At 41.2% G+C, this 26,652-nt stretch overlaps 1 protein-coding gene across 1 annotated transcript; it reads left to right on the plus strand.

The window, feature by feature from the left end:
• The first annotated feature begins 531 nt into the window (after nt 1–531).
• Nucleotides 532–26,331, plus strand: ahcyl2b (adenosylhomocysteinase like 2b). Its single transcript, XM_086058472.1, has 17 exons — nt 532–914; nt 11,985–12,093; nt 14,301–14,444; nt 15,037–15,137; nt 17,015–17,117; nt 17,208–17,302; nt 17,489–17,595; nt 17,794–17,910; nt 17,994–18,057; nt 18,132–18,220; nt 18,304–18,374; nt 21,245–21,339; nt 21,634–21,732; nt 22,468–22,536; nt 22,610–22,688; nt 23,775–23,895; nt 24,680–26,331. The coding sequence occupies exons 1-17, from the start codon at nt 588–590 to the stop codon at nt 24,684–24,686; spliced, it is 1,797 nt and encodes a 598-aa protein (XP_085914598.1). The 5' UTR covers nt 532–587; the 3' UTR covers nt 24,687–26,331.
• Nucleotides 26,332–26,652: the final 321 nt, after the last annotated feature.

A 26,652-nucleotide genomic window follows, 5' to 3' on the forward strand; every position in this document is an offset into this window, starting at 1 on the left:
TTTCTTTTTTTAACCTTGCTATCGTTTGATGCAGTGCAGATGCACAGCGTGAGGTGATTCATTGTGGTGCCTCAAATCCAATAGAGCTGGTAAGAAGTAATGTAACTGATGGCAAAAATGGCATGTTTAACACGAAGATGATAAATTGTTAATATTGTGCTTTTCTGAAAATGTGTTCGAACCTTATTAAGAATAAACTTATTTTGTTTGTTTTTAATTGAACCTCAGACGGAGTCAGTGGCAAAAATCGCCTTGTTTAATAGTTGCTGTGCCTTTCAAACCGAACACTATTTCCCACAACGTAACCCTCGCTTGTGCTTTTTGTACCCCAATTGCAAATCAAATTGATAGGGCAATTGGGTCTATCACATTTAATTGAAATGTAAATTGATCGCTTTTTTAACACGTTAAAAAAAAGTTGTAAAGCCTCGGTAGTGTAATTAACATTGTTAGCAAGTGCGGCTGGAGCTGCTGTAGTCCAAATACGGTGAAAAAACTACTAGAACCAGAATGCATTTCGCACATGAGCTTCCTTCACTCACATCCGCTCGCCTCCATAGAAAAGGGACTTAGTGAAAACTGTAACGATGTCAGTGCAGGTTGTGGCAGCGAAAATGGCAGAGGTCGAACTCAAAGACGTCGGGAAAGAATTACCCGCTGACTCCCCGATTACCCCGACGTCGGAAGGAATTATTGCCAGAAACTACCCGCGCGAGGCCGGTTCCTCCACCGCAACGTCCCCGACCGCGGAGCCCTCCGCCAAAGCCGGGGAAGGAAGCCCGGGCTTGCTCGCCCCCAACGCCACTAAGATGCCGCAGGCGTCGGCTATGAAGCGGCCGGACCCGCAGCAGAACGGCGGCGAGGCGTTCGTCAACCGGGACGGCACCGTGGCCGAGGCGCCGCGAATGAAAAAGGCGAGTGGAACCTGTCTTTTTTTTCTTCTCCCTTTTTGCTTTCTTTTCCCCGGAGCGCACGCTGTGTAATTTGTGGCGAAGCTAACAATGCTAACGGACATTGGAAAACCAGGCTGATTCAGCAGCGTGACTTACCACGCATCAGATAACAATAATGCATCAGAATATTAAATATTATTGAATACAGTCCAACAAAGGCTCAACGCTGTTTAACTTTTTTTGGGTACTTTTTAATGATTATTTGGTGAGCCGTCAAACTGCTGCCAAGTTATACATTTACATTTTCCTCAACTAACCCAATGTTGGGAGTGGAGCCAAGCCAAGCCGCATATTTTACATAAACACCTAACGGCACCAAACAAAAATTATGTGTAGTGGAGCATTTAGTAGTCCCGTCTATCACTATCACTATACGTCGCGGGTATAGATATGTACAAGGGTTTATTATTTATAATAAGAATAATCAATAATCTTTATTGGCCAAGTATCACTGGCGTACCTCCAAAATCGTCACTTTTCAAGCGACCCCAAAACGTCACGTTTGTTCAACCATTAACCTTGCATCATCAGAGAGCAAGCCATTTGTAACACGTTAAATTGGTCAATTATTTGTAAAAATAAAAATGCCACCCACACGTGTCAATTGACCAATTTTGACATTCATATGAAATTTACCAAATTGTCACTCAGGGATTCAGCCTGACCCCAAGTGATATACAGTCCTGCTCACGGTTATTGGGACTCCTTAATTTTTTGCATGATCTCGACAATATCTTCAGAAACAAATGGAAATGTACAAAATTTCTATAATCAGGACCTTTTAATTGGCTGTCCAAAATAATTCAACAAAGGAAATTGTTTTTCAACTTGCATAATGTAATTCCAAAGAAGAAATCAAAAGCACAGCAATAATGGCACCTCTCTTTGATATTTGGTTGCACACCCTTTGGCAATGATGACAGGTTCCAAGGGTTTCTTGTAGCCTTCTCTAAGCTTCTTGCAACTTCTCCGCTGGTATTTCCCCCCACTTTTCCTTTGCAAATTGTTCAAGCTCTTGAATGTTTGCAGGTTTCTTTTCTCAATGGCACATTTCAGCTCATATCAAATATTTTCAATCTGATTGAGATCAGAAAACATTGCTGGTCATTCTAAAACAGTATTTTTTTCCTTTTTAACCATTCCTGTGTGTGTTTGGATGTGCGCTTTGGGTCTTTGTCTTGCTGGAGGACCAATGACCTTCGACTCGGATCAAGTTGTCTAACACTTGGTAGGACATGTCCCCTTAGAACAGAGGTGGGCATCGAGGGCCGGAGTGCTGCAGGTTTTGCATGTTGGCCTTCTCCAACACAGCTGATATATGATCAGCTCATCAGCAAGCTCTACATAAGCCTGATAACGATCCTGTTGATTGGAATCAGCTTGTTGGAAGTGAGAAACCTCCAAAACCTGTAGGACTCCGACCCTCGAGGACCGAGATTGTCCACCTCTGCCCTAGAATGTCTTGATAATTCTCTGATTTTATGATTCCTGTGATACGATCAAGGCCTCCAGTACCAGATGCAGCAAAGCATCCCCACATAATTATTGATTCTCCACCATGTTTAACTGTAGGGTGGGTGTTCTTTTGCTTGGTAGCTTCATTGCGCTGTCTGTAAACAAACTGTTGGCGTGCATTGCCGAAAAGCTCTATTTTTGTTTAGTCCGTCCACAGAACATTTTCTGAAAATAATTGTGGTTTGTCTAGGTACTCCTTGGTAAAAGTTAGTCATTCTTTTTTTATGTCTGTCTCAGGAATGGTCTTCGCCCATGAAGCCCTGTTTTTGGTTCAGTGTGTGGCGTATGGTACTTCTACTACTAAGTAGTAGGTACTAAGATATTCCACATTAGGTGCATTATGTGCAAAATTGTCTCCAACAGCTGGAGCAAACAAGCCACCATAACAAAATACAAAGGAACGTAGAGTTATTAAGCAATATAATGTGTCCAGTAGTGCGGTAATACTGATAGAGTGACAGTTGTCCATAAAATGCTGAGTCATACAATTTAAAACAAATAGTGACTGTGTCCAGTAATGTGGTCGTACTGAGCAATAAGTATTGTCACTGCCTTAACCTGTCGTTGGAGCTTAAAATAGTTGCCGTCACCACTTAAAATATGCGTCAAATATTCATTTGTGATTGATTGACATCTGTCACTGTGAACATGACAAGTAACAAACACACTTTCCTTAGGTCAATTGTCTTGTATCCTGCTTATGTGTGTCTCCTCACTTGTTGAAATAGAAGTGTTCGGGAAGGGCAATGTTCATGGAAAGCTTGGATAAGGAGGCTGCTGTGTATGTACTTCGTTTGACAAGCGACTTGACATTGATTTCTCGCAGAGATATGCATTGATCCCTTTTTTTTCTGGAATTGCTTGTTCAGGAATGGTTTTCCCATAAAACCATTAATGACATAGGCCTACATGTTAGTTGAAAAGCAAATGATGGGTTGGACGGCCAACTGTGCAGTCTAACTGGATCCTGACCCTGTAATCCATCCAGCAAGCATTCTGTTTGAAAATAATTCATCAGGATGCAAAGAACGGGACTTCCTGGCGAGCAACAGTCACATCTGGGTTATTTCCAAATTTTCCTGCAAGGGAGCGGTACTTATCTTTAGTTAACAGTTCAATTTAGATGATGCGTGGCGATCCACAGGGAATTGTTTAGAAGCAATATTAATTCCCTCTTGTATCCGTCAGGACAGAAGGTTGTCTATTTATAGGTCGCCAGCTATGCAGGGTCCCTATGGCAAACGGCGTTCGACATATATGACCACAGCCGGGCCGCATGCATCTGTTTGAGTCATCCAGCCGAGTAGAAAGTGGAAGGGGTTGGTGTGGCGGGGGGGCGGCGTTGACAACTGGTTAACGCTTTTAATCTCCATCGTGTCCCCTCATGAGAGGATTAAAACGCCAGCTCAGTGGTGTAACCGCAGCCCAGATGTGAGCTGTTTTCAACGAGTGATTAGTACTTTTATTGTAACCTGTTGTGCGCAGACAGCTTGGTGCTAATATATTCCAGTTTCCGGCAAGTCAAGCAGTTGTCCAATGAAGATAATTTGAGAATGCTTATTCACTTTTAGATTTGTATTGGGATACATGCATTCTGTGCAGCTTTTTGCATTAGGTCCATTTCTTGAAAGAAAATGTTTCCTCCTTTTTGAGTTATTAAAAAATAAAAAAACTACATCAGCTCATCCGACCACTTTTCAATTTTTTTCCTAGACATGTTTTCCCCCCCCAAGGCAAACATCCCAGATGGTTTCCCGCAACAAACCGTGTGTTAAATCATTCTCCACTGTCCCTTTTTTTTCTCGACATTCACCAGGTGTCCCCCAAAAACAAAAACACGGCAAATTTAGCGTCAGATTCCTGATCATCCCGCTTTCATGTAACGTTATGTCACATGCGCTAAGCTGGTCTTCCTGGTATTACTTGCCGGCTAACAGGCTTACATTGTGACCTGTGGCTGGCCTACATGAGAAGTGGAGTGGATGGACGGACAAATAGATTATGTATTTAAAAAAAAAAAATGGCGCTAGTGTCTTAAAGGCTATGAATCAGCGGTGAAAACTGTACGGTCGCGTTAATTATCCTAGATATTCCCAACCAGTGTGCCACATGACATCCAAGATTGTATTTTATTTTTATTTTTTTTACTACAGAACAATAAATGCTCTTGTACTAGATTGCAACTACCCCTTAATTGTCAAATATATCCCTTGGCACAATAAAGGTTGAATCTGACACTATGTTGTCAAGTGTCTTGTTTCAGTTGGATCGCCAGCCAGTCACGGTGTGCAGCTGATCACATTTACGTACGGCAAGTGTGAACAAACCCAAAGGCTCTGGCACACGTCCTTACGACGTGCAACACACAAGCGAATGTTGCACTGCAGTGTCAGGAAAAGGAAAGAATCAAAGCTCCTCAAATGGCTTCTTCCTTTTCCAGTGGAAATGGACTGCATAGTAATAAACCTGATGACTATTTGGAAGGTACAATTAACCTGTTGCCATTCGTACAACAGAATAAAAACCTTGTGTTCAACTAATTGTCCTAACAAGACTAATTGCTTATTGAGCCATCTTGGATAATGTTGATTATTGTCAGAGCAGAGGTTACACATTTGTACTGTATTTGTGTCTGTTAAAGATTAATCAGTCTTCATCTGGTGATAATTGTAAAATGGCTCAGCTCAATGCCGGCTGTGCTGTCAGGTGATTTATTGCAGATTTAATGAGCTATCAGTGAAACCCACTGCGGCCACTTCCAGTGCTTTTGCCGAGCTTTTAATGTCAGACCGCTCGCTTTTTCTGCTTCATCGCCTCGCTCTCATCGAGCTCATCATGCTTTGTTGCTACCATAAAGTGGATTGCCGCAACTCATGGCCTCATTCACGCCCTGCTCGTCGCGGCCTCCGTCTGCCCTCTCACAGTACAAAAATGTCAGCGTTGCTGTCAAATTAAAGTGCGCGCCTGTTCACGCCCTTGTAAGTTCCCTTCCCGTTCTTTGATGCAGACTCAGGAAATGGACTGTTGGTGCTTTACACCACTTTGAATAGCTGTCGTCACACTTTGACACGTCGCCTTATCACTGCGCAGATGGATTCTTCTTGCCATTCTTTTGTGTTGAGTACAATGATCACACATTCATTAGGGCTCAACAATTCATCAAATTCAACTTTTCAAATCGCAAAAAGATTCAATTTAGAGAGAAAAAACCCCGTCTGCTTCATTTAGTTACATTAGCTTAATAATTATCTAGTTACATAGCTTAATGCTAACATCTAATGCAGAGCATCAGAGACAGGCTAACCAAAGTTAGCATAGCTGTTGCAGTAATGCTAAACCTTCAATCAATGGCTACTTCAACTCACACTGAATTTGTAAACATATTTGAACATGTTAGATTTGTTGAACAGAAAAATCTGTAATATGCAATGCAATATGGAAGGGAATTACTCGTCTTGTCACTCAATTCTTCTAAATTTTTTTATTTTCAATTAATTAGAGGTCAATGTCAATACAACATTGCCCAATTGTAAGTGACTGAAGGGTAATGGAATGTTCACGTGTTTCCAGGAACTCGTGTCTTAGTGTGAAATGTTGAACCCTCTCGGTTTCATCACTGACAAATAAGTGTGTGTCTGTGTGAGAATCGTGGAAATGTGTGGAGTGGACGTCAACTCTGATTTGTAGCGTGACGGTAAATGCAACCACGGGAAAGAACAATTAAAAAATGCATCACTATGCTTGTGGAAATTGAAATGTCACAGTCTTTGCCTTGTTTTTCTTAAGATTCTGCGCATCTCCACAAGTCCTCACGCTACGACTACAAATAGTCTGCAGGATGAAGTAAAACCCCAGACAACTGCTTGCATACTCTTAATGAAACTCATTGACCTGTTGTGTTTCATTCAAAAATAGAGCAGCGCTGCCTCTGCTTGGTGCTGTTTGATGTAATAATAGTCAGCCCTTAGGGATCAAGTTCTGTTTTTGGCTAAGTCGGAGGAAGATGAAAACAAAACAAATATTGGCAGAAATGGAGCACATCCAGTGCTTTTCCTATGTTTGGCGGGGTTAATTGTGCCAGCGAGTAGAATTACCAACATTACCAATCAATTTAGCATTTCCGTCCACTGAAAGGCTTTATTGAGCCATTAGTGGCCAGAGTGGCCGAAAGGTAACAGGATGTACAGCACGCACCGATGGAAATTTACGTGAGTAAACATACGCTCATATTTGTTACAGCTCAATAACGTAAAAGCTGTGATAGTGTTGATGCGATTCTCCATCAAGTTTCCACTCTGGCCGTTTAGTCAAACATCACAACACTGAGCAACAGATTATCCGCAGCGGTGACTTTGTCAAGGTCAGTTGACCGCCGTTCAAATGTGAGGCACCCTGGGGCAAACCGACAAAAGACGAAAACACACATGTTGTTTTTGTTTAATAAAACCTTTCTATTGTAGGTTTGCACTTTATTTTTATTTTTTTTTAACCATCATACGTCATTCTTTTCTGGGCTTGTGGGTTACCCAGCCCCCAGTTTGAGAACCTGTGGTGTAAATGACTGGAGGAAAACTTCCTCCTGGATGGTACTGTATAGAAAACGCCCGCTTGACATGAAGCCTCTGGTGATGCACATGTGAGGCCACTGGTAGCTGTATGCTTGGCGTGCATGTATGCGCCCCGTTGTTGACGCCAGCGCTTGTCTGTGCTCATAAATCAGCAGGAAGCGCTCTTACATCACAGCCAACCTCGGGGCAGCGTGCGCATGGAGGACCACCTCACGCTACATGCCTCCTCCTCCTTTCTCCAGCTGTTGGTTGCACGTGTTTGGTTATCGGATCAGAAGCATCGTAAGGACATTTTTTGAAGCCGGCCGGATAACAGTTTGTGGCCCACGTTAGCTATTCCACAGGGCATTTGCGCGGCATCGTAAAAATGCGCTAAGAGGTGCGTTTTTCAACAAACACTTTTAATTATGTTCCATCAAAAAAATTAGTGAGTTGGTGAGGCCGCGAAATGTGCTCCAGAAGGGCTTATTTAGCAAAAGGTAAAATGCATGCGGATGCTTTTGCTTTCAATCTTATGGCACCTATAGCAGACAGTATTTTAACTTATCATCTATGGCAGCATATTTTATTTATTTCTTTTACGACAATGAATTTATTTTCATCCTGTCTAATGCAAGTTGAAACCGAGGACATTGTATCTCGGACCAGCTGAGATTGTGTTTGATCAGGTTTCAAGGGAGTGTATGGAGGGAAAAACACGTGGCCCCTCGCTGTCTGCCTCCATCTTATTTTCGTGCTTTCTTCTTCCCGTAATGTGGGAACAGCAGCTCCTTCCAAGTGCCATCCGCTGCGTTTGTCACAAAATAAACTGCGGTCTGTACTGCATTTTCAGTTTTGTTCTACTCTTAGACTCATATTCTGGGGGGCAGGACAGGAGTAAAAGGAGCGCATGAATGAGGGCACCTCATCCTGTGTGTGGGAGAGCTGAAAAAGACTACATCTGTTGCTTTGTCCAGTACACTAGTGACGCATTTTGATCCCAAAAGAACAGTGAGTGAAGGTAAGATGATGGAATAACAGTTTTTGTGTGTTTTCCTTGATTCTGCCAATGAATTAGGACAATTTACTTTTCTGTCTTACGTGCAGTTTTGGTTTGGGGAAAAAAGCCCAGATATAAGATGAAGAAGATGGCTCCCACCCAGGATAACGTGATTGTGTTAACACCATAAACATGACTCGTTCTCATGATGCACTTCACTTTTTCCAGACTCTGGCTAGACTTCATTCAACAGACGTGTGAATCACTGCTCAAAAGGAAAGCTTATGCAGTGTTTCTTACATATTTTAAATCTACTTGGGTGGGTGGATTGCAGGGGTGGATTGCTACTCCCGGTCCATTAATGGCCTTTTGAGGCTTTCGCACACTGTTTGCTACAACATACATGAGATGTATTTGGAGGAAAAAGCACATGGCGTGGCTGACTAAGCTATTTGATGTCAACACAATCATACAGCAATCACTTATACAGACGTTGTTGTCTGTCCGGTGTAATGGGATTTCCCGTCTGGTGCTGGCTCCCCAGAACAATGAAGGTGTCGTATGCACTACAGAAGTATGTACAAGTGGGCTGTTTACTGGTAATTCCTTTTTTTCCCATTTCCTCTGTGTCCATGCTGCTTTTTTCTTGGTCTTGTTAGACAAGTACAGGCTGGAGAAATTCACAATTTAGAGGATTGGCTGGTTGATTGATTGATCATGTCACAATAACTTGATGACTGCATAGTGTTCCCAAACCAAACTGAAGCATACCAGGTTGCGTAAGTGCATCTATTCAGTCAGGTGTCATCTTGGGTGGCCGGCTCGAGTTCAAATGCTCGGCTTGCCTGCTGGAATGTGACAAATCACAGCTGCTCTGGTTTTGTCATTCACAAAAACACAACAATCCCGCAAGGCCCCATTTCAGGGCACATGCTGAGAAGTCTTGGTATCCCTTCCTCAGTGATGGCAGCTTCTGTGGACAATTGCTCTTTGGTTGCGGATGTTGTTTGGAGGTTCACTGGTTGTAGTGATGTGTCGGCGTCTCTTGCCAGATAAAGGAAACTTGGGTGGATGTTTTGAAGGGCAGTAGATGTTTGATTGCGTTCCTACGTCACATTCAACTTTTCCCTCATCCATTTGTCTATCCTTGTCCCCAATTCACTTACACAGTCCATGCCGTGTGATTGCTCCAAAATCCGCCGGTGCTGTTAAAAGCATGACACGGCATACAAAATATCTTGAAATAGGCGGCCGTTTATGTAATGTCATTGCGTAACAGATGGCAAAGCTTGAGAATCAGTCTCCTATGACACTAGAGGGATCCCCTGCCTTTTTACTCATATTGTCATGCAAACGCCCAACTTTGGCCCATCAAGTTGCATAACTGTTTACTCCAGGTCTGATGAAAATGAATTTACAGTCTCTCCATCATGAAGGCAGAGTGAAAATCACCGACCGCCCCCATTCTTCTGTTGTCGATGCGTTTTTTTTTGAGAATAGAAAATCAAGGATTCTCTTGGTGGCCCAACTGCTTGGTCAGAGGTTGTATTTCCAGAAGGCTCCCTGCTTCTGTGACCAACTGTGTTTGATTTAAATTAGGTTCCTGTCTCTGTGGGACTAGAAACCCACAGAGAATTAAGTCCTCAGTCCTCTCCGTGTGGGAAGCAAGTCATGTTACTGCAGATGATCCCGAAGGAGGTTTTGAATTGGGACAAATGTCGAAAACCCCGCAGACAACAAAGCTGTATGAATCAAGGCGCAGCCACAGCTGACTGCATATCGAGTCTGAACTGTTGAACTGATTCAGACGAAGGCATCATTACTTTGTTGATACAGTTGTCTTCTATGGCGAGGCACCTATGCAAACTTTCATTCACATGGCCTTCAATTTTCTCTCATTGCTGGGAAAATGGTAACTACATTAATAGAAGACCGTGTGTGTGTTAATCCTTAAACACCTGGTTACAGATTTCCCTCTTGTTTATCTATTATAAATATCCCAGTAGTGGTCAATCCTGAGGCCTTATCTGCCGTGTTAGCGGTCCTTCACATACTTGAGATTCCAGTTTCATTTACTTGTAACATTTGGCCAAAGTCGCTGCACCCTAGATTATCTTGCAAATTCAGTGTTACCTTGACTTGCAGGTTTAATTCACGCCATGACTGAGCATGTCATTTAGTTTGATTGTTCTTCAAATTGTGAGTGAGACACGGGACGCTAATCAGATGCGGCGTTGTGTATCTGAAGCTTGCTCACACGTAAATTTTGACTTGGAAAAAAATTGACAGTGCTATATCTTGTAACTCAGAAAACGCACTTGTTGCACCCATAAATTTAGGCACCGCTGTACAGTGGACCTCACTATTCACGGGGGTTAGGGACATAGCTTGACTGCGAACGACTGCAAATTCACAGTTCACAGTCAACATTTATTTCTCAAGCTGTGAAGTCCGATGTAAACCGTACATTGATGGTACCGTCGCAGCTTGTGGTGGTCGGCAACGCCGTTGCTTTTAAAGGCCACCAGATCTGAGCAAGATAGTTGTTAGCACACCAGTGCCTGGAACGCAGTCTCCTTAGTCCGTAGAGAATTTGTTTTTATCACTGCATAGCATCATAAGTATATGGAGCACCAAAAAAATGTGATCTTGACTTAGTGTCACTTTAAGGATTCTCACAAAGAGATAAACTACTGAGCTTAAGACTACATTTTCTACCCAAATCCAACAACACGTCTTTACTTTCAGTAATTCTAAATCAAGCTATTCTTTCTATTTTGGCTGAACATGGTGAGAAAATATTATTTTGAGCGTGTCCCCTGGTGCCCTTTTAATCGTAGATCAACTTTTACACTGCATTCTATAATATAGCCACTAATCAATTGGGGCACATTTACATAAACCGAGCACAATATGCTCTTGTGTGAGAGGTGCTAATTTATTATTAATTGGCTGAGCTGGTGGACAGCTTAGTTGTGAGTGATAAGCTGCTGGAATGGTCGACTCACACTTGGCCGATTAGAACATCAGCTCAGTCGCAGCGTGAAATTTGATCTTCAAATCTGATCGCAGCTCATTATAAAACGGATTAATGCAGGATTTTCTACATATGCTGACAAAGCTCTTGCCTCCGAAGGAGTTTGAGCTTGAATCATGCGCTCACCTGCCTTTGTTTGTTTGTATTATACTTGTCATTTGTGTTCTGGGACTACAGCTAAAAAGTGCTCCTAAAACCCCAAATCTCTCAACTCTGTGCTCTTAAAGCCCATCGTCTAACCTCAATCGGGTAAACCTCAACAGACCAAAAGCTGCATTATACTCTTTTAATGGCTGCCTCACTTATTTATCTATATCTAGTTATTTATCTGCTCCTTGCTAAAATGCTGCAGTGTAGCTGCTTTATGTGCCGAGAGATTGTCTGTGAATTGTATTTTAAGCCTAATTAGTCCAAATCGCTTTCTTGTTCATTTGTATCGTTCGGTTTTTAATTAATCAGACCAAATACCAAGTGCGCATGATAGCCTTTGGATCGAAACAGTAACAAAAAGAGAGCTAAGGGGAGCCAAAATGAAAAAGGAAGAGAAACAATTAATTGCATTGTGTCTGCCGGCGCTGTCGGACCAGTTTTGGCCGGATTGCAAGAAGAAAGCACTGACCATAAAGAACCACGACGACAAGAATTTGTCTGATTTTTAAGCTCTTTGACAGCGGCTTACCACTATATCTGCACATCTTCCCCCGGTGACACTGGATTTATGATGGGAATACGTCAACCATTAATATTAATAATAAGTAAATACAGATTAAAGCAACTGTGGAAAGATTAATGGCATGATTTGAACCAGTAACTTTCCATACCTCCAAACTCTCTGACCTTCTCTGTACACTTGACTGTTGGAAAAATGAATATTTTGGTGATTACTGTTTCAAAAGCACAAATTCTGATCTCGTCTCACTTTTGACCAACAGATCCAGTTCGCAGATCAGAAACAGGAGTTCAACAAGCGGCCCTCCAAGATCGGCCGTCGCTCTTTGTCGCGCTCCATTTCTCAGTCGTCCACAGACAGCTACAGCTCGGGTAAGGCAACGTAGCCCTCCCTCCTCTTGCCGATTCATCGTATTCTCTCACAATCGCCTCGCATGAGTCGTTCCTCTGATGGTTCCCATTGCTATTACTTTCCCCAAGAACACTCAAGTCAGGTATTTAATCTTTCTAAGTATTTCGAAGAGCAGCGCATTAGTTCTAATGCAAAACCTTCTCGTTCTGAGTATTTACCAGAAGAATGTCATCCATTTTCTACGCCACTCATTAGGTGTGAGCTGGAGCCTGTCCCAGTTAACGTTGGGCACATGATAAAGTGGTTGCCAGTCAAACATTCACGCTCACATTTCAGAGTTATCAGGTAACCGAAACTGCTTGTTTTTCCAGTGTGGGAGGCAGAACCTTGAGAAAACACGAGCTGAGAGTCCAACCCAGTACCTCAAAAGTTAACTGTGAGACAGATGTCCTAGCCACTATTCAACCGTGCCCTTGTGCTGCAAGTGCCTCAGTAACTGACTATAATGACCTACGTATTATTAGGAGGCAAATGTGTTCATCTCAGTTGGGGAAAAAAGTCATTGCTTTAACTTTGCAGTTTGCTGACATCAGCGTTTTGAGTTCCTAATCTCACTATTGCATTTTTGTTAACATTTATTACTCGCACCAAGTGGGCCAGATGGCAGATTATTTTCCCCTTAAAACGTTATTGAAGAAACCCGAAGTTTCCGACGCTGTGAAAGTACCCTGAATGCACCCTTTTGCTTGCATAGCATCAGCAACTAGCAAGTGTGTAGCGATTAGCGAATGTTATTCTGTTGTCCCTAGGCGTCCTTTAAGCTGTTTATTGACACCGCAGTTGGCGTTAACTGTAAAATTGAACACACAGCGTTAAGAATTACATTCACTGTATATTGAAATACAAAACATGCTTCGTTTTTAAAACATTGCTAGCTTAGCACTAATGCTAAAAGCGAAGGGAGGATCCCATTCAAATGTTAGCATCAACTTGTGAGTGTTTTTCTTTCAAATAACAAATACCCACACACAAATGTTATGGGAACACGTAAGCATAAATCTATACAATAACCTTGTATAGTTCATAAAATTTGTTGATAAGTACATACTAAGGACTTGTCATTCAAAGCAGAGAATCTTAATAGCGAAAGTTTGTGCGTAAGTGACACCCATTCAAAAGGAATTGGGGGGGGGGGCATTTTATGCATTATATATATATTTTTAAATAATTGGTAGATTAATCGGTAATCTTTTTTTATTTTATTTTTATCTGCCAAAAATCTGTATGGGCATCGGCCTAAAAAAATGCATATCGGTCGGGCCTCTAAAGTCCATTTTGTTCATTAGAGTTAGACATTTTTTATGGCCCAAAAGTATTTATGCAGCGTTACAATTAGAGGCTTCCTGGTGTAATCATCTATGAAATGCCGCTTTGGACTGTCTAAAAATATTTCTTGGGTTTGTTCTTTCTCCCATGGCATTTGTCCTATAGTAAATTCATCCTCAGGACTCTTAAGATCCCTTTGTCATTGTTGCACCAGAGTCCAGAGGGGTTGTCATATCTTGGAATTATCCCCGCTCCCTTGTTCTTTCTTCTTGGCACAGCACATCGTGTTCTTTTTACTTGAGCAGTTTTCCAGTGCTGTTAAATGGTGGCCGCTTCTACCTGGCGCCGATTTGCCAACTTGTTAGAAAGCGCTGGCAGGGAATGAAATGTTGTTGTGATGTATATTAGGTTGTGTGGTGAATCAGACTCGCACATGTCGCATGGTGCCAGACACGGACTCTCACCACACTTGTTGCCTTCTATACTCCCTTTTTTTTCCTTCTTCTTTTTCTTCTCACTTAGCTACTGGGTGTCTACTGATTCAGTGCAATTATCTTGAGATAAATGTCTTTATCATTTATTAATGAGGAACTTGCCTAGACACTCAAGTTCTCATGATTAGGGCTGCAAAGGGGTGAACATTTTCTGATAAGTTCCCATGGAAAGTTAAGATGCAGAATTTTGGAAACAGAAAATGTCAAACTTTCCTTGGGAATTATTAACTGGAAATTTAGGATAACCTTTTCTTTTGTCATTAGGGGACATCCTCTTTCAAAAAATATGTATTTCCTTGCCCACATGCTAGAGGAGTATCCTATTTAATAAAATGTATTTGTTTACCACTCTTTTCAAATAAAATCTAGTATTAGTCGCAAACAAAACCAATGTGTTCATTTTCCAGCGGCGTCGTACACGGACAGCTCTGACGATGAGACGTCTCCTCGGGACAAGCAGCAGAAGAACTCAAAGGGCAACGGCGACTTCTGCATCAAAAACATCAAGCAGGCCGACTTCGGACGACGAGAGATCGAGATTGCGGAGCAAGGTGTGTCCTTTCTTGACCTTGGTGTTACAAAAAGAGCACAAAAACTAACTTTTTTCAGTGAATAGTTTTAGCATTGCTCTACAGCGCGATTTTGCGAAACGGCAAAGGTTCACTCTAAAAGTAGCACTCTAGCACTGTCTATATCAGGGGTGCTCAAGTTCGGTCCTCGAGAGCCCCTATCCAGCCTGATTTCCATGTTTCTCTTCACGTACACACCTGAATAATGATCAGGATCGTTATCAGGCTTCTGCAAAGCTTGCTGATTAGCTGATCATTAGATTCAGCTGTGCTGCAGGGAGGAAACATGGAAAACAGGCTGGATAGGGGCTCTCGAGGACCGAACTTGAGCACCCCTGGTCTATATGATGTGTTGGAAATGAAGCCTCAGTTGAACCCTGCGAGCCAAACGCACGCACGCACGCACGCACACGCATATGCGCACGCCTTTTAGCGTCGGTATCTGCTTCAGCCGAGTGAGTTGATCAGCTTAGCGTTGAAGTATTAAAGGGATTAAATGATCATAAAATGAATTCCTTCATGCAACGCTGCTTCTATCCACTCAGACGTTTGACGGCTGCTTTTCTCCCTCCAGAGATGCCGGCCCTCATGGCTCTGAGGAAGCGAGCCCAGGGCGAGAAGCCCCTCGCCGGCGCCAAGGTGGTGGGCTGCACCCACATTACTGCACAGACTGCTGTGAGTTGTGCTTTTAAATCCACAACAATAAATCAACAATTCGTTGCCCTACAGTATTGCTTCTCAAAATGGGGTACTCTGAATTACTTAGGGGTCCGCAAAATAATTTGCAATGTAACATTTTAAAAAGTGCATACCGGCAAATGTGGACCGTGTGTCAGTAAAATAATAAACCAATTACTCCTCCCTGCTTTAGGACGTATCATCACAAATCAGACGTTCGTGTATGAGAATTTTATTTTTATTTTTTTAAATGAGCTATTCGGAAAATGTATCAATGAAAAAATTAAAGGTTTATTCTACCTAACAAAAGGCATATCTCTTCACCACATAGTCTCATTATTTAGAGTCAGTGCTGTCAAAGTTAAAGCGTTAACTCATTGATTAATCACAAAAAGTATTGCATTAATCATGTATTAACACAGATTAATCACACTATTAATTTTGACCGCAGATGATCTTTTAGCTAACAGCAGATGGTTACATTAAAGGTAGCACAGGTTGTGTTTGAGCAATAAACACAATTACATTCATTAAAGTAAAGCATTTAATAAATGTTTGTGTATGACATTCTGAATATTTATTCATGTCAAACTATTGGGATCATTTTTTTCCATTTTAAATTATGTAACAGATTAGAAAAAGAGGAGGATGAGCGTGCAGTGGATCAAAAAATGTCAAAAGACATCCTCAAAACATTAAATGTCGAAAGAATTAACTCATAACAGGTGCTCTTCAAATGTGGCTGGCAAAGAATTTTGATAAAAAAGCTTTTTAATTACGTGATTAATCTTGATTACAGTAATTTCTATATTTACTATAAACCGCTGCTTTTTTCACTTGCATTCGACCCTGCGGCTAATACAAAGGTGCGGCCTATCTATCAGATCACAAGGGAGCGCATCAGGCAGAGCAAAACAAACCAAGTGAGCCCAAATACAGTAGGAGAGACAGAGACAGAGCGAGAGTGAGACAATTTACGCCCTCATTATGGAAAAGAAAGTAGCGGGAACCACCATTGCGGTAACATTAAAACACCTGCGGTTTACAGTCAGGTGTGGCTTATACGTGTAACAAACTTGAGTATTCCCCAAATTTAGCTGGCGCGGTTTATAGTCGGGTGCGCTTTATAGTCCAGAAATTACTGTAATGTAATGAGATGTGATTATCTGATAAAAAAAATTTAAATTATTTGACAGCTCTAGAATAAAGGCATGTTTCTCAATAAAAGTCATTATATAGCGAGAATAAAGTATTTTTTTAAATTAACTTGTTAAAATATGACTATCCCCACATTGTATTTGAATTTAATAAAATATTCCAACTTTATTCATGCAGGATTATGAATTTTTATCCCATTTTTAATGTAAATATTACACGTTTTTTTTTCTTTCTGATTTTATTCTCATAACATTCCATTAATTTATAATAACTTGGACTGCAATGAATGATTGTTTTAATTGATTCATCTGTCAATCATTTGTTTAAGTTAATTGACTGAAAAAAATTCAACCCTCTTACTTAAAAATACAATATGATTTCAGTCTGCTATGGAGTACTTCAGAAATCTGAGAATATTTACTGTGGAGAGGTCTTAAATTCCAACAATTTGGACAACTCTTAAATTCATGTTTCAGAACGATTAATAGATTATGAAAATAAATGTTGATTAATCAATAATTTTTTGTCGCCCAAAACTTGGCAACTTTGCGGTTCCCACATCTTTTTGTGGTACACATGGTAGTTATGATGAATTAAAATTAGGAATGAATTTCTCCCCTGTAAAGGGTCTTTGGAGCTGAACAATTTGATATTGGTCGTCTCTTACAGTCTGTGAGGGAATGAATCTAAAGTTTTTGGACGTCCGTTCTCTTCAGGTGCTGATGGAGACTCTGTCAGCTTTGGGTGCTCAGTGCAGGTGGGCGGCCTGCAACATCTACTCCACCCAAAACGAGGTGGCAGCTGCTCTGGCAGAAGGAGGTGAGACACTCTCTTGCCTTTGCTTCTTCTCTTTCCTCTGGTGCACTTCCTGTTCTTGTTCTATATACAGTATACCTGCTCTGTGTCCAGGTTTCAGCGTGTTTGCATGGAAGGGTGAGTCCGAGGACGATTTCTGGTGGTGTATCGATCGCTGTGTCAACGTGGAAGGCTGGCAGCCTAATATGGTAGCACATTTTCCTTGCTAATTTTAACTAACTGAAACTTAAGAAAGACTTGACTAAGTCTTGATCCTTACTTGCACGAATAGTGTGTAACTCTAAAGTATCTTCACTTTGTACCCTCAATAATGCATTTTTTTTTGTCGATTATGAGCGATTCTCTTTTGCCTCTCTGTCATTTGTTGTCTCCAGATTTTGGACGATGGTGGCGACCTGACCCACTGGATCTACAAAAAGTACCCCAACATGTTCAAGAAGATCAAGGGCATTGTGGAGGAGAGTGTGACTGGTGTGCACAGGTAGGAGGACCAAACTCAACAAGATCAAGTCATCTAACTCCGTTTGTGTAGCCACAGCCCCATCTAGTGGTGATCACTGCATTGTTCCGTGCTTATGTAATTGCAGCATTGCAGTACGCATCATTCTAGAAGAAGTAATCATATTTGATTATTGAAAGCAACACTTAGTTTGATTGTTGTGCATGCTTCGACTGTCAGGCTTTACCAGCTGTCCAAGGCCGGCAAGCTGTGCGTCCCCGCCATGAACGTCAACGACTCTGTGACCAAGCAGAAGTTTGACAACCTCTACTGCTGCAGGGAGTCCATCTTAGACGGGTATGAAGCCTTATTTGGACGTGTTACAATGACAATGAAATTCTACTTTCAATAAGCTAAACGCTTCTGACGCTTGTTTCTAGTTTGAAGAGGACGACTGATGTCATGTTTGGAGGCAAACAAGCGGTGGTGTGTGGCTATGGAGAGGTACGACTCAGCCCCACAGGCAGTCCTCTCACATGATTAATGATACACAATTGAATGCTTGATGTTTGCCACAGGTGGGAAAAGGTTGCTGCGCCGCTCTCAAAGCAATGGGCTCCATCGTTTACGTCACGGAGATCGACCCCATTTGTGCCTTGCAGGCTTGGTACGCCTCAACCCGTCTGGTGACTTTCTCAGCGCCACTATTGACATTTCAGCCTCACCCTTGTATTTTTTTTCCAATGTCAGCATGGACGGCTTCAGGCTGGTGAAGCTCAATGAGATCATCAGACAAGTGGACATTGTCATCACCTGCACGGGTACGATCACTTCTTCTCCGTTTCTACAGCATCATCACTGGATTGATGACCTTTAATAGGGATTCTTATCCATTATTCTGTTGGGGACATAAATTGCTTAATAAAAAAAATTATTTGCTTTTAATAGTGAAACGCAGCTACCACACAATGAAGAACATCCGCTTGTGGAAGTAATATTTACAGCAGAGAATTATGTGACTGCTTTAGTGCTGCTTGCAGCCCAAACTGCAATAAGCTGGTGGAATAAATAATATCTACTGATACACTTAATGACTCTTAAGATATTAATATACTAAGATGGTGGTCCTTCTTTGCTCCCTTATTATTGCATTCATAAGGAGTATCTCTTCCCAGGGGAATAATAATGATGTGTAATCAATTCATAACTAAAGGGCAACTTGAATCATCCGAGCAGCTAACAATTACACATCATATTATACTTTTCAACAGTGCTTCACAGCCTTTATTGAGCCAAGGCACATTATTGACATTAGAAAACCATAATGTCACAAACCATATCCTGATAATCTCGTCTCACTAATGAACTTATTCATGTTCAATCTGGGCCTGTTAAAGTTGAACAGAATGTTAACATGATCAGAATAGCAACAGGAAGATATAACGGTTAATTGTACCTTCTGCCATCTTGCAGAAGAACATTTAGTTATTTTGCATGTCACTACAGGGCGTTGTCATAGACGGTGTGTAAAGTGGGGTGTGGGGGTGGTGGATATGCGTTGGTTGGTTTATGGGGTAATTGTGCCATTTTGCACGTCATATCGTGCATTCTAGTGAATTTTTATAGTAAAAATGTTGTTGTAACATTACTCAGTTACTCCATATTTTTTGCACTTATTTTATATTTAAACAATAATACATATAAAATAAGGCTGTCATATCGGATTATGGGATTGGGCAAAGCACAAACTGCGAGCATGAAGTGCACAAAGTGCTTTGCGGTGGTTAAAGAGAAAATATTATGGGATAATTCTGGCCGACATTAATAATGCTTACCTTACAGAGAAGAAAGCAAAACAATGAAAAAATGGCTGGCTGCACAGAATGTTACTCAGAACAGGGAGAGACTGATGCTTTACAGAGAATACTAGATAGAGCAACAGTGATGCCTAGTAACTGGTCTTATTTACAGAGACTGCACAGCCTATTTGCACAATGAGTCTTTCGAGGGTTTTTTAAAGAAAAGTTCCAAAGCCTCCTAGTAGGGGAAGTCCTGTGGTGCTGCTCCCCCTCCAGGCGATTCCGCAGGTCAGTTTTGACCTGAAAAGCATCAGCACAGTTGGCTAGCTAGACAGTTTGCCTTGTTTTTTCCAATACACTTAGCATGCAATATGTCATATGATACATAAAATAATTCCGTTTCAAATATGGCTAGTTATGTCAGCTCCCCTGGACTCCTGCAGACTACTCACACGCGCACACAGCTACTGGTGGCTAGCTAACTGTAGGTAACTACAGCTCTGAAACGAGCGCACCATATTGGGCGCATGTGTGCTAAAATCAAACGGTAGCAAACATTCTACAATGTCTTTTTTTAAAAGGCAACTGGAGCAAAACGGTGATTTCGGTTGTACTTTATAATTGAACTATTTAACAATGTACTCACGATATTCGTTGCCGCTCAGCTCTTCAGACACTTTAACCCAGACGTCCACAATCCATTCACATATCGTGGCGTACCTTGTCCAGCCGGCGCTGCCTCCCAGTTTGTTTTGGTGGAGTGTGTTCACCTTCTCTCATTGATCGCTCCCATGCGCCTCGCAACTTTACTTTCAAAGCCCAGTTTCAATGACCAGTTGGAGTTCCTTTGTTAATCCTCCCGGAATGATGGCAAGCCCCAACTTTGTTTTATTGCTTCTTCCCCTTCCGAACCATGGATTCATTGATGTGGAATTATCTCGCGACTGCTCTATTCCCATGTACAACCGCCTAACTGATAGCTTGCAGTTTAAATTGTGCCTCGTAAACATGTCTCTTAGCTGATGCCATTTTGTGGAGTTTCTTAGCCAAACCGATGTTGTTTTGCACAATGCAAATACCGGCAGTATTTTGTTATCCGTTCCTGCTCGGTCTCGGCCGGTGTTCGGATCGTCTCTGCGGAACGCGCCCGGCGGCTGCACATCTCCAAAAAGGTGGGGTCCAAACGGGGTAGACGAAATGAAGTACAGGAGACAGGAGGTCACATTTGGCGTTTTATTTTCTCTTTTTATCCACTTTCTCGTTCCATCTCCACATTCGAGTAGATACAGCTGCAACTCTCCTCTGCCTTCTCCCCTTCATCCGCCGCTGTACCGTAATGCAAGCCAGCAGCCAACTAGCAACAAGCGTGAACCAGCCCACCAATCAGAAACGCGCGTTGGCAGAGCAAAATTTGCCACGAGGGTTGTCTTGAAGGAACACGTCTCAGATACTCTGTGCACACATAAAACAATTTAAAGACTTTTAAGTGTGCCGTATAGTCTTGAAAACACAATACATTTTCTAAAAAAAACAATTCTTGGGCGGCCCGCCCAAGTATTAACATGGTGTGGGAATGGCTGATAGATGAACAAATACACATTAGTTGTAGTAAATACCTAATAATTCCAGGACAATTTATTGAAATTGTATTCTCACAGTACAGTGGTTGGAAGTCATTAAAGTGTGCAGAGCAAACTCTTTATGGTATTTCCACAAAATTTTCTCTGACAGGGCTAGACATGCGTTCTTATCTGTATACCGCAACTATTAATGTCAAACTAATTAACTGTGATGTACTGAGAAGTCATTAATTAAAGATTTATGTTTAATTAACCGGCACAGTTCTCTTGTGGCCATATTTTCTCTGGTCTGATTTTCTGTCATTCCGTCAGGTAACAAGAACGTGGTGGTACGAGAGAACCTAGACCGCATGAAGAACAGCTGCATCGTCTGCAACATGGGCCACTCAAACACCGAGATCGACGTGGTCAGTCTCAAGCTCCTTATTTTTAATATTAATATTTGGTCAATCTTTTCCTGTGACATAATAGTAATCATCTTAAAAGCCCGTATTTAACAAAAAAATAATGCAAAGCAGCTGAGTGAGACATGATTGAATAAGGACAGATTAGTCGTATGATGGTTGTCATAGTAACTGCCCGCTTTTATCCGAGGATCTGCCTTAATGTATTTCATGTGGCATTATAGTTGTTCAATGGAATAAATCTCATCCCGAGCTGAAAAATGGAAAGTTTGAATGATGTTTATTGTGAATTTGCAGGCAAGTCTGCGGACGCCTGAGCTGACCTGGGAGAGAGTGCGCTCGCAAGTGGACCACGTCATCTGGCCCGACGGCAAGAGGATAGTCTTGTTGGCTGAGGTACTGGACATTAATAGGTGGAAAATATGCGTTATAAAAATTATATGAAAAATGTTAGTTTTTACACTTCCGCCCTGCTTTCAACACACTTACTAAAACACTGTGTAAAAATGTCAGCCTATACTCCAGTACTTTACTGTATGTGTAACTTTCAGCTTAATTGCAAATCATAAGATCAGTTTATTTCTTTACATTCTCTTTTACTATGTTGTATTATGTTTGTATTTGTATATTTTGCCAGTACTATTGCTATTTTTATTTATAAAAAAAAAAGGTGAGTTTTGGGAGCTGCCCAGATCAAATTAATGACATTTCTGAAATTACTGAAATTTTCAGTTAATTTCAATAGGGGAAAATTGATTTGATATCTGTGTAAATTTAGTGAAGTAGATCTTTGTCACGGAAAAATAATGTGTAAGTCAACCAACAAAAGAACATTGATTAAAAAAAGAAATCTGTACAGGGGACAAACAGTGAAACGATCTAACGAGGGTACACTATAAAACCTCAGTTAGACTTTTCATCTGGATTCTTGCACTTTTCACTTCCTACATGTGTAAAATATAAGACCAATATGTGACAGAACCAGAGCAGTGGTAATGGATCCAAGCAGACAACCTTCCAGTCATCCTCTTCATCACCTCCCCTCCGATTCTGTTATCACACTCGCTGTCACGTCAAATAGATGCCAATTTTATTTATTAATTTATTTTCATTTTTTGGTCTGCTTTGCAGGGTCGTCTTCTGAACCTCAGCTGTTCCACCGTTCCCACGTTTGTGCTTTCTATCACAGCCACCACCCAGGTACAGCAGTGCGATTGTGAAGCCTCTTTTGGCCCAGCAGGAAGTGTGACGATGTGTGTGTTTGTTTGGCCAGGCTTTGGCTCTGATAGAGTTGTACAATGCTCCAGACGGACGCTACAAGCAAGACGTTTACCTTCTGCCCAAGAAGATGGGTAAGACGTTTTGAATTTGTTTTTATTTAGTTTTTTGCTGGCAATATTTTTTGTTTGTTGTGTCCCAACTTTTGTGCAGCCAAGGACACATTTCACGGAAAAGACCACCAAACAAAGATGAACAAAAACACTGATTACGATATATTCTTTCTGCCATATAGGGCATTTAATTGGTCTACCTGTCCTCATACAGCACTGGCAACTAATTGATATTGGTGGTTGGGAATTTGTCTATTAAATGACAACATGATGCCTAACTGTTGCGAAAATGCTTTTTCAGAAATATAATATCGAATAATTGATCATATCAAAACAAAATTAGACCAGCCACAAAATAACATTCAACTCTTTGTTGTTTGTTGATTGACTGCTCATCACAAAAGAACATTATAGCATCATGCTGTATGGCTTTCAAGCAAAAAAAGAAAGAAAAAAAGACAGGAACTCTTGAGGTCGTTTACTTCACACTGGTCTCTGTAACATGCAGTATATCTTTTTGTTTTTATATATTTTTATTCAATTTTCTTGAAATCTACTTGGGTGGTGGCCAGTTAACTTGGGTGGCCCGCCCACGTATTAACATTGTGTGGGAAACACTGTTATTGTATTTTATTTACAATAAAATAAACCAATTATTTAAAAAATAAAACCTTACACTAGTTAAAAATAAAGAATGCAACAAATGCAGAAGTTTTAAGATTAAAAGAATGGAGTGGCTTATATGTGACTAAAGGATTCTAAAGTGGAGCAATTCAGGATAAGTCTCTATTTTGCCAACGGGCACATTCAATTTCTAGCCTCCCTCACCCGTCGTGTGGGCACTGTGAGGTGGGCTGCATCTGTTTGAATCCACATGACTCGTCATCTCCCATGACAAACCATCATTCACAGTCCAGAGGAGCCAAACGATAAAAGACGACAGCAAGCCAAATGTAGGTCATTTCGACTGCTGTGCACACCGAAACGCTTCAGCTAAAATGACAAAAAGAATGAGAGGAAGGAAAAAAGATCAAACCTGCCTGCTCTCTCCTCTCTTTGCCATCTGAATCATTAATTAATGCCACCCTCCTGTGTGTGTGTGCGCAGATGAGTATGTGGCCAGCCTACATCTGCCTACGTTCGACGCGCACCTCACAGAGCTGAGTGACGAGCAGGCCAAGTATCTGGGTTTGAACAAGAACGGACCCTTTAAGCCAAACTACTATAGGTATGAAAAATTTGAAGGTGGTTTCAAATGTGTGTTGTTTGACACAAAGGTTTCCTAATATTAGCTGATTTAGGAAAATATTTTGTTGTTGTTACTTTTCAGGAAATTACATTCTTCGGGCTAATGATTGGCCAAAATGGCCTTCTTTTTTTTGGCCTCATTACTAGCAGGGGTGTTTTTTTAATTTCTATTATAAAGTCTTCAGAGGGCCTAACAAAGGAGAAAGGGCCCAATTGATTACCGGTAATTAATCGGGCAGACGAAAAATGTGCCTTTTTCACCCAACACCAAAAAAACACAAAATTGGCACCAAAATGTTTGTACTTTATTTTTTGTAGGACCATAAAATAAGTTTTCAATTCCATTATGTGTGTTTTTTTTATTTTCATTAATCAGTCTGAATTTTATTCTACAAACTATGGGAATGGACATCGGCCTCCAAACTCCATATCCTACTTCATATTGTAAAATGATGCATCATAGCCTATAAAATTTAGCCTAATTGAACAGAAAACTCACACATCGGATCTAAATGATTTTGGGATGGCGTCTGTGTTTATGTTGCTAGCAACGAAATGGCAATAAAAACTGCGATAAGACAAGCCGAAATGTTAGCGACAAGTCAAGCTAGCAATCATGACGCCGTTACGCAGGCCAACTTCAAAATAAAAGGCTATGAAAATATTGCAGTTTTTTTCTCTCAATATAACACAGCATGGGGTTGAGGACAAGCTTCCTTTTGTTTCCTTTTGACCTGATCCTATTTTGTTGTCTTTTCCTCAAGGTATTAAAGCAGTTTCAAGGTTGGACAAGAGGAGAGCGCAGTACTCCAAAGGGGCACAGACTCGAAGAGGCCGCCGAGGTGGAGGATGACAGGACAGGAAAGTCAACACACATCCTTTAGAATAGAAGCGGGGAGGAGGGCAGGGGCTCAGGCCGGGCCTGAGGGGGCAGTCGTTTTTAATTTATTCCCAATTAATAATATTAAAGAAATCCCCGAGGTGGGGGCTCCTTCTGTCATTTGCCACCAGCTTGCTCCCCACGAAGCAACGTCTTCCCCTGGACGACTTTTCCGTTCCCCTTTTTGCTTTCACTTGTGCGTCTCCATCCTCTCCTCCCGTCGTCATGCCTTTTTATTGTTTCAACCAAAATATGTAAGAAAAAAAAACGTGATTTGAAAAAGAAGAAAGAATGAAGACTTGTTGAAGATTTAGTACTTTCCCCCCACCCGTTCTTGTTGCCATTATTCTTTTATACTTTGTTTTATTCTTGTGTTTTATTCGGGGGGATTTGCCAGGATCTCATGGTTCATTCATATCGATTTGTTTCATTTTTAAAAAGTATTTCTTTACACGCTGCCCCCCCCCCCCTTAAAAAAAAGCCAGACAGGACACTGAGTGATTGGCTCTTCCAGCCATCACCCAAACTGTCTCTCGGCTTCCAGATGCTTAAGTGTGGCTAAAGAAAAAATCAAAAGTATTCAGCATTTGGGAGATTATTTTTTTTTAATTCTTCATAAAAAGTGACCATAATGTTTTCAAAATGCTGTCAAATCATTACACACTGTATATTTACATATTTATATAGAAATGACAAATTTTCTACATTTTTCTCCCTCTTAGATCAAATGTCATTGAGATAAGCAATTAAATATTCTAATTATATGTGTAATAAATGTACCTATATGAATGAATACTGTGATTATATTAACAAATATACCAAAAGATCATGAAAGTTGGCTTGGAAACAAAAAAGATCCTAATTTGACTTTATTGAAAATCTTCTTTGAAGCAGCTTTTCTTTCCTGCTTTTGCATTCTTATGCTTCACTTCCGAATTGGCACGTGCAATGCAGATTTTACTCACTGCAGCTATGCCGTTAATAAAACGGGAACCATCTTCAGATAGCCCAACTACCGTAGTTTGACGAAACACTCAATCCCAACCTGATGACATTTGTGCTTTGGTGTCATTTGTGCTGTCCTGGATCTTTACCCTAGTTAGTGTGATTTGCGCGAATGTGTGCCTTTGAGAGAGAATGGTGATTGTAACGCGTGTGTGTGTCTATATTTGTGTACATGTACTTCATAAACAGCTGCCTCAGGATCCTAGCCTGCGCGTTTGAGGGTGGGAGAATTTCCGTTCTTTGTCAGCTTCAAACTGACCATCGACCCATGGGTGGGTGGTCAGTGGTGACACCAGCATCGTGTATGTATTATATCTAGAATACACACATTCTGTATACTGATATGACAACCTTTAAAAATTGTAGGAAGGAAAATCATCTCCTGTATTTATTGTTGTAAATCCTTTAAAGAAAAAAAAAGTGGTGATTATTTCCAAACATGTTTTGTTCAATAAAGAGAGGACGCAAAGTGAGGACGGTAGTTGACGAGCAATAATCTATAATCTCTAATAAAGATGTCAAAAATTGCAAGTTTGCCGCTCTTTGCTTTCATATTTTTGTGATGCGTTAAATGCATTTGAGGTTTGGGGGGATGGTCGGTCTTGTGCGCGCGTTTGTCCATGCAGCTGCCGAGGTCTGTCAAGACCTCCCTGACCTCATCCGAGCCAGCGCTGATCTGACTGACTCACCTCTGACATCAGCACCAAGCTCAGATGACTGTCAGCCTTTGTTTATTCCCTCGCCAAACTGATTTGAATGATAGTAGAATTGAGACATCGCCTTTGTAACACCCGAGCATGTCTCCGTATGTGGGCTTTTTTTCTTCTTACAATGCAGAATGTATGTGGTGCT

This window comes from Leptonotus elevatus, chromosome 17 (assembly GCF_054856555.1).
Source record: "Leptonotus elevatus isolate MCC_2025b chromosome 17, RoL_Lele_1.0, whole genome shotgun sequence".
Lineage (NCBI taxonomy): Eukaryota > Metazoa > Chordata > Actinopteri > Syngnathiformes > Syngnathidae > Leptonotus > Leptonotus elevatus.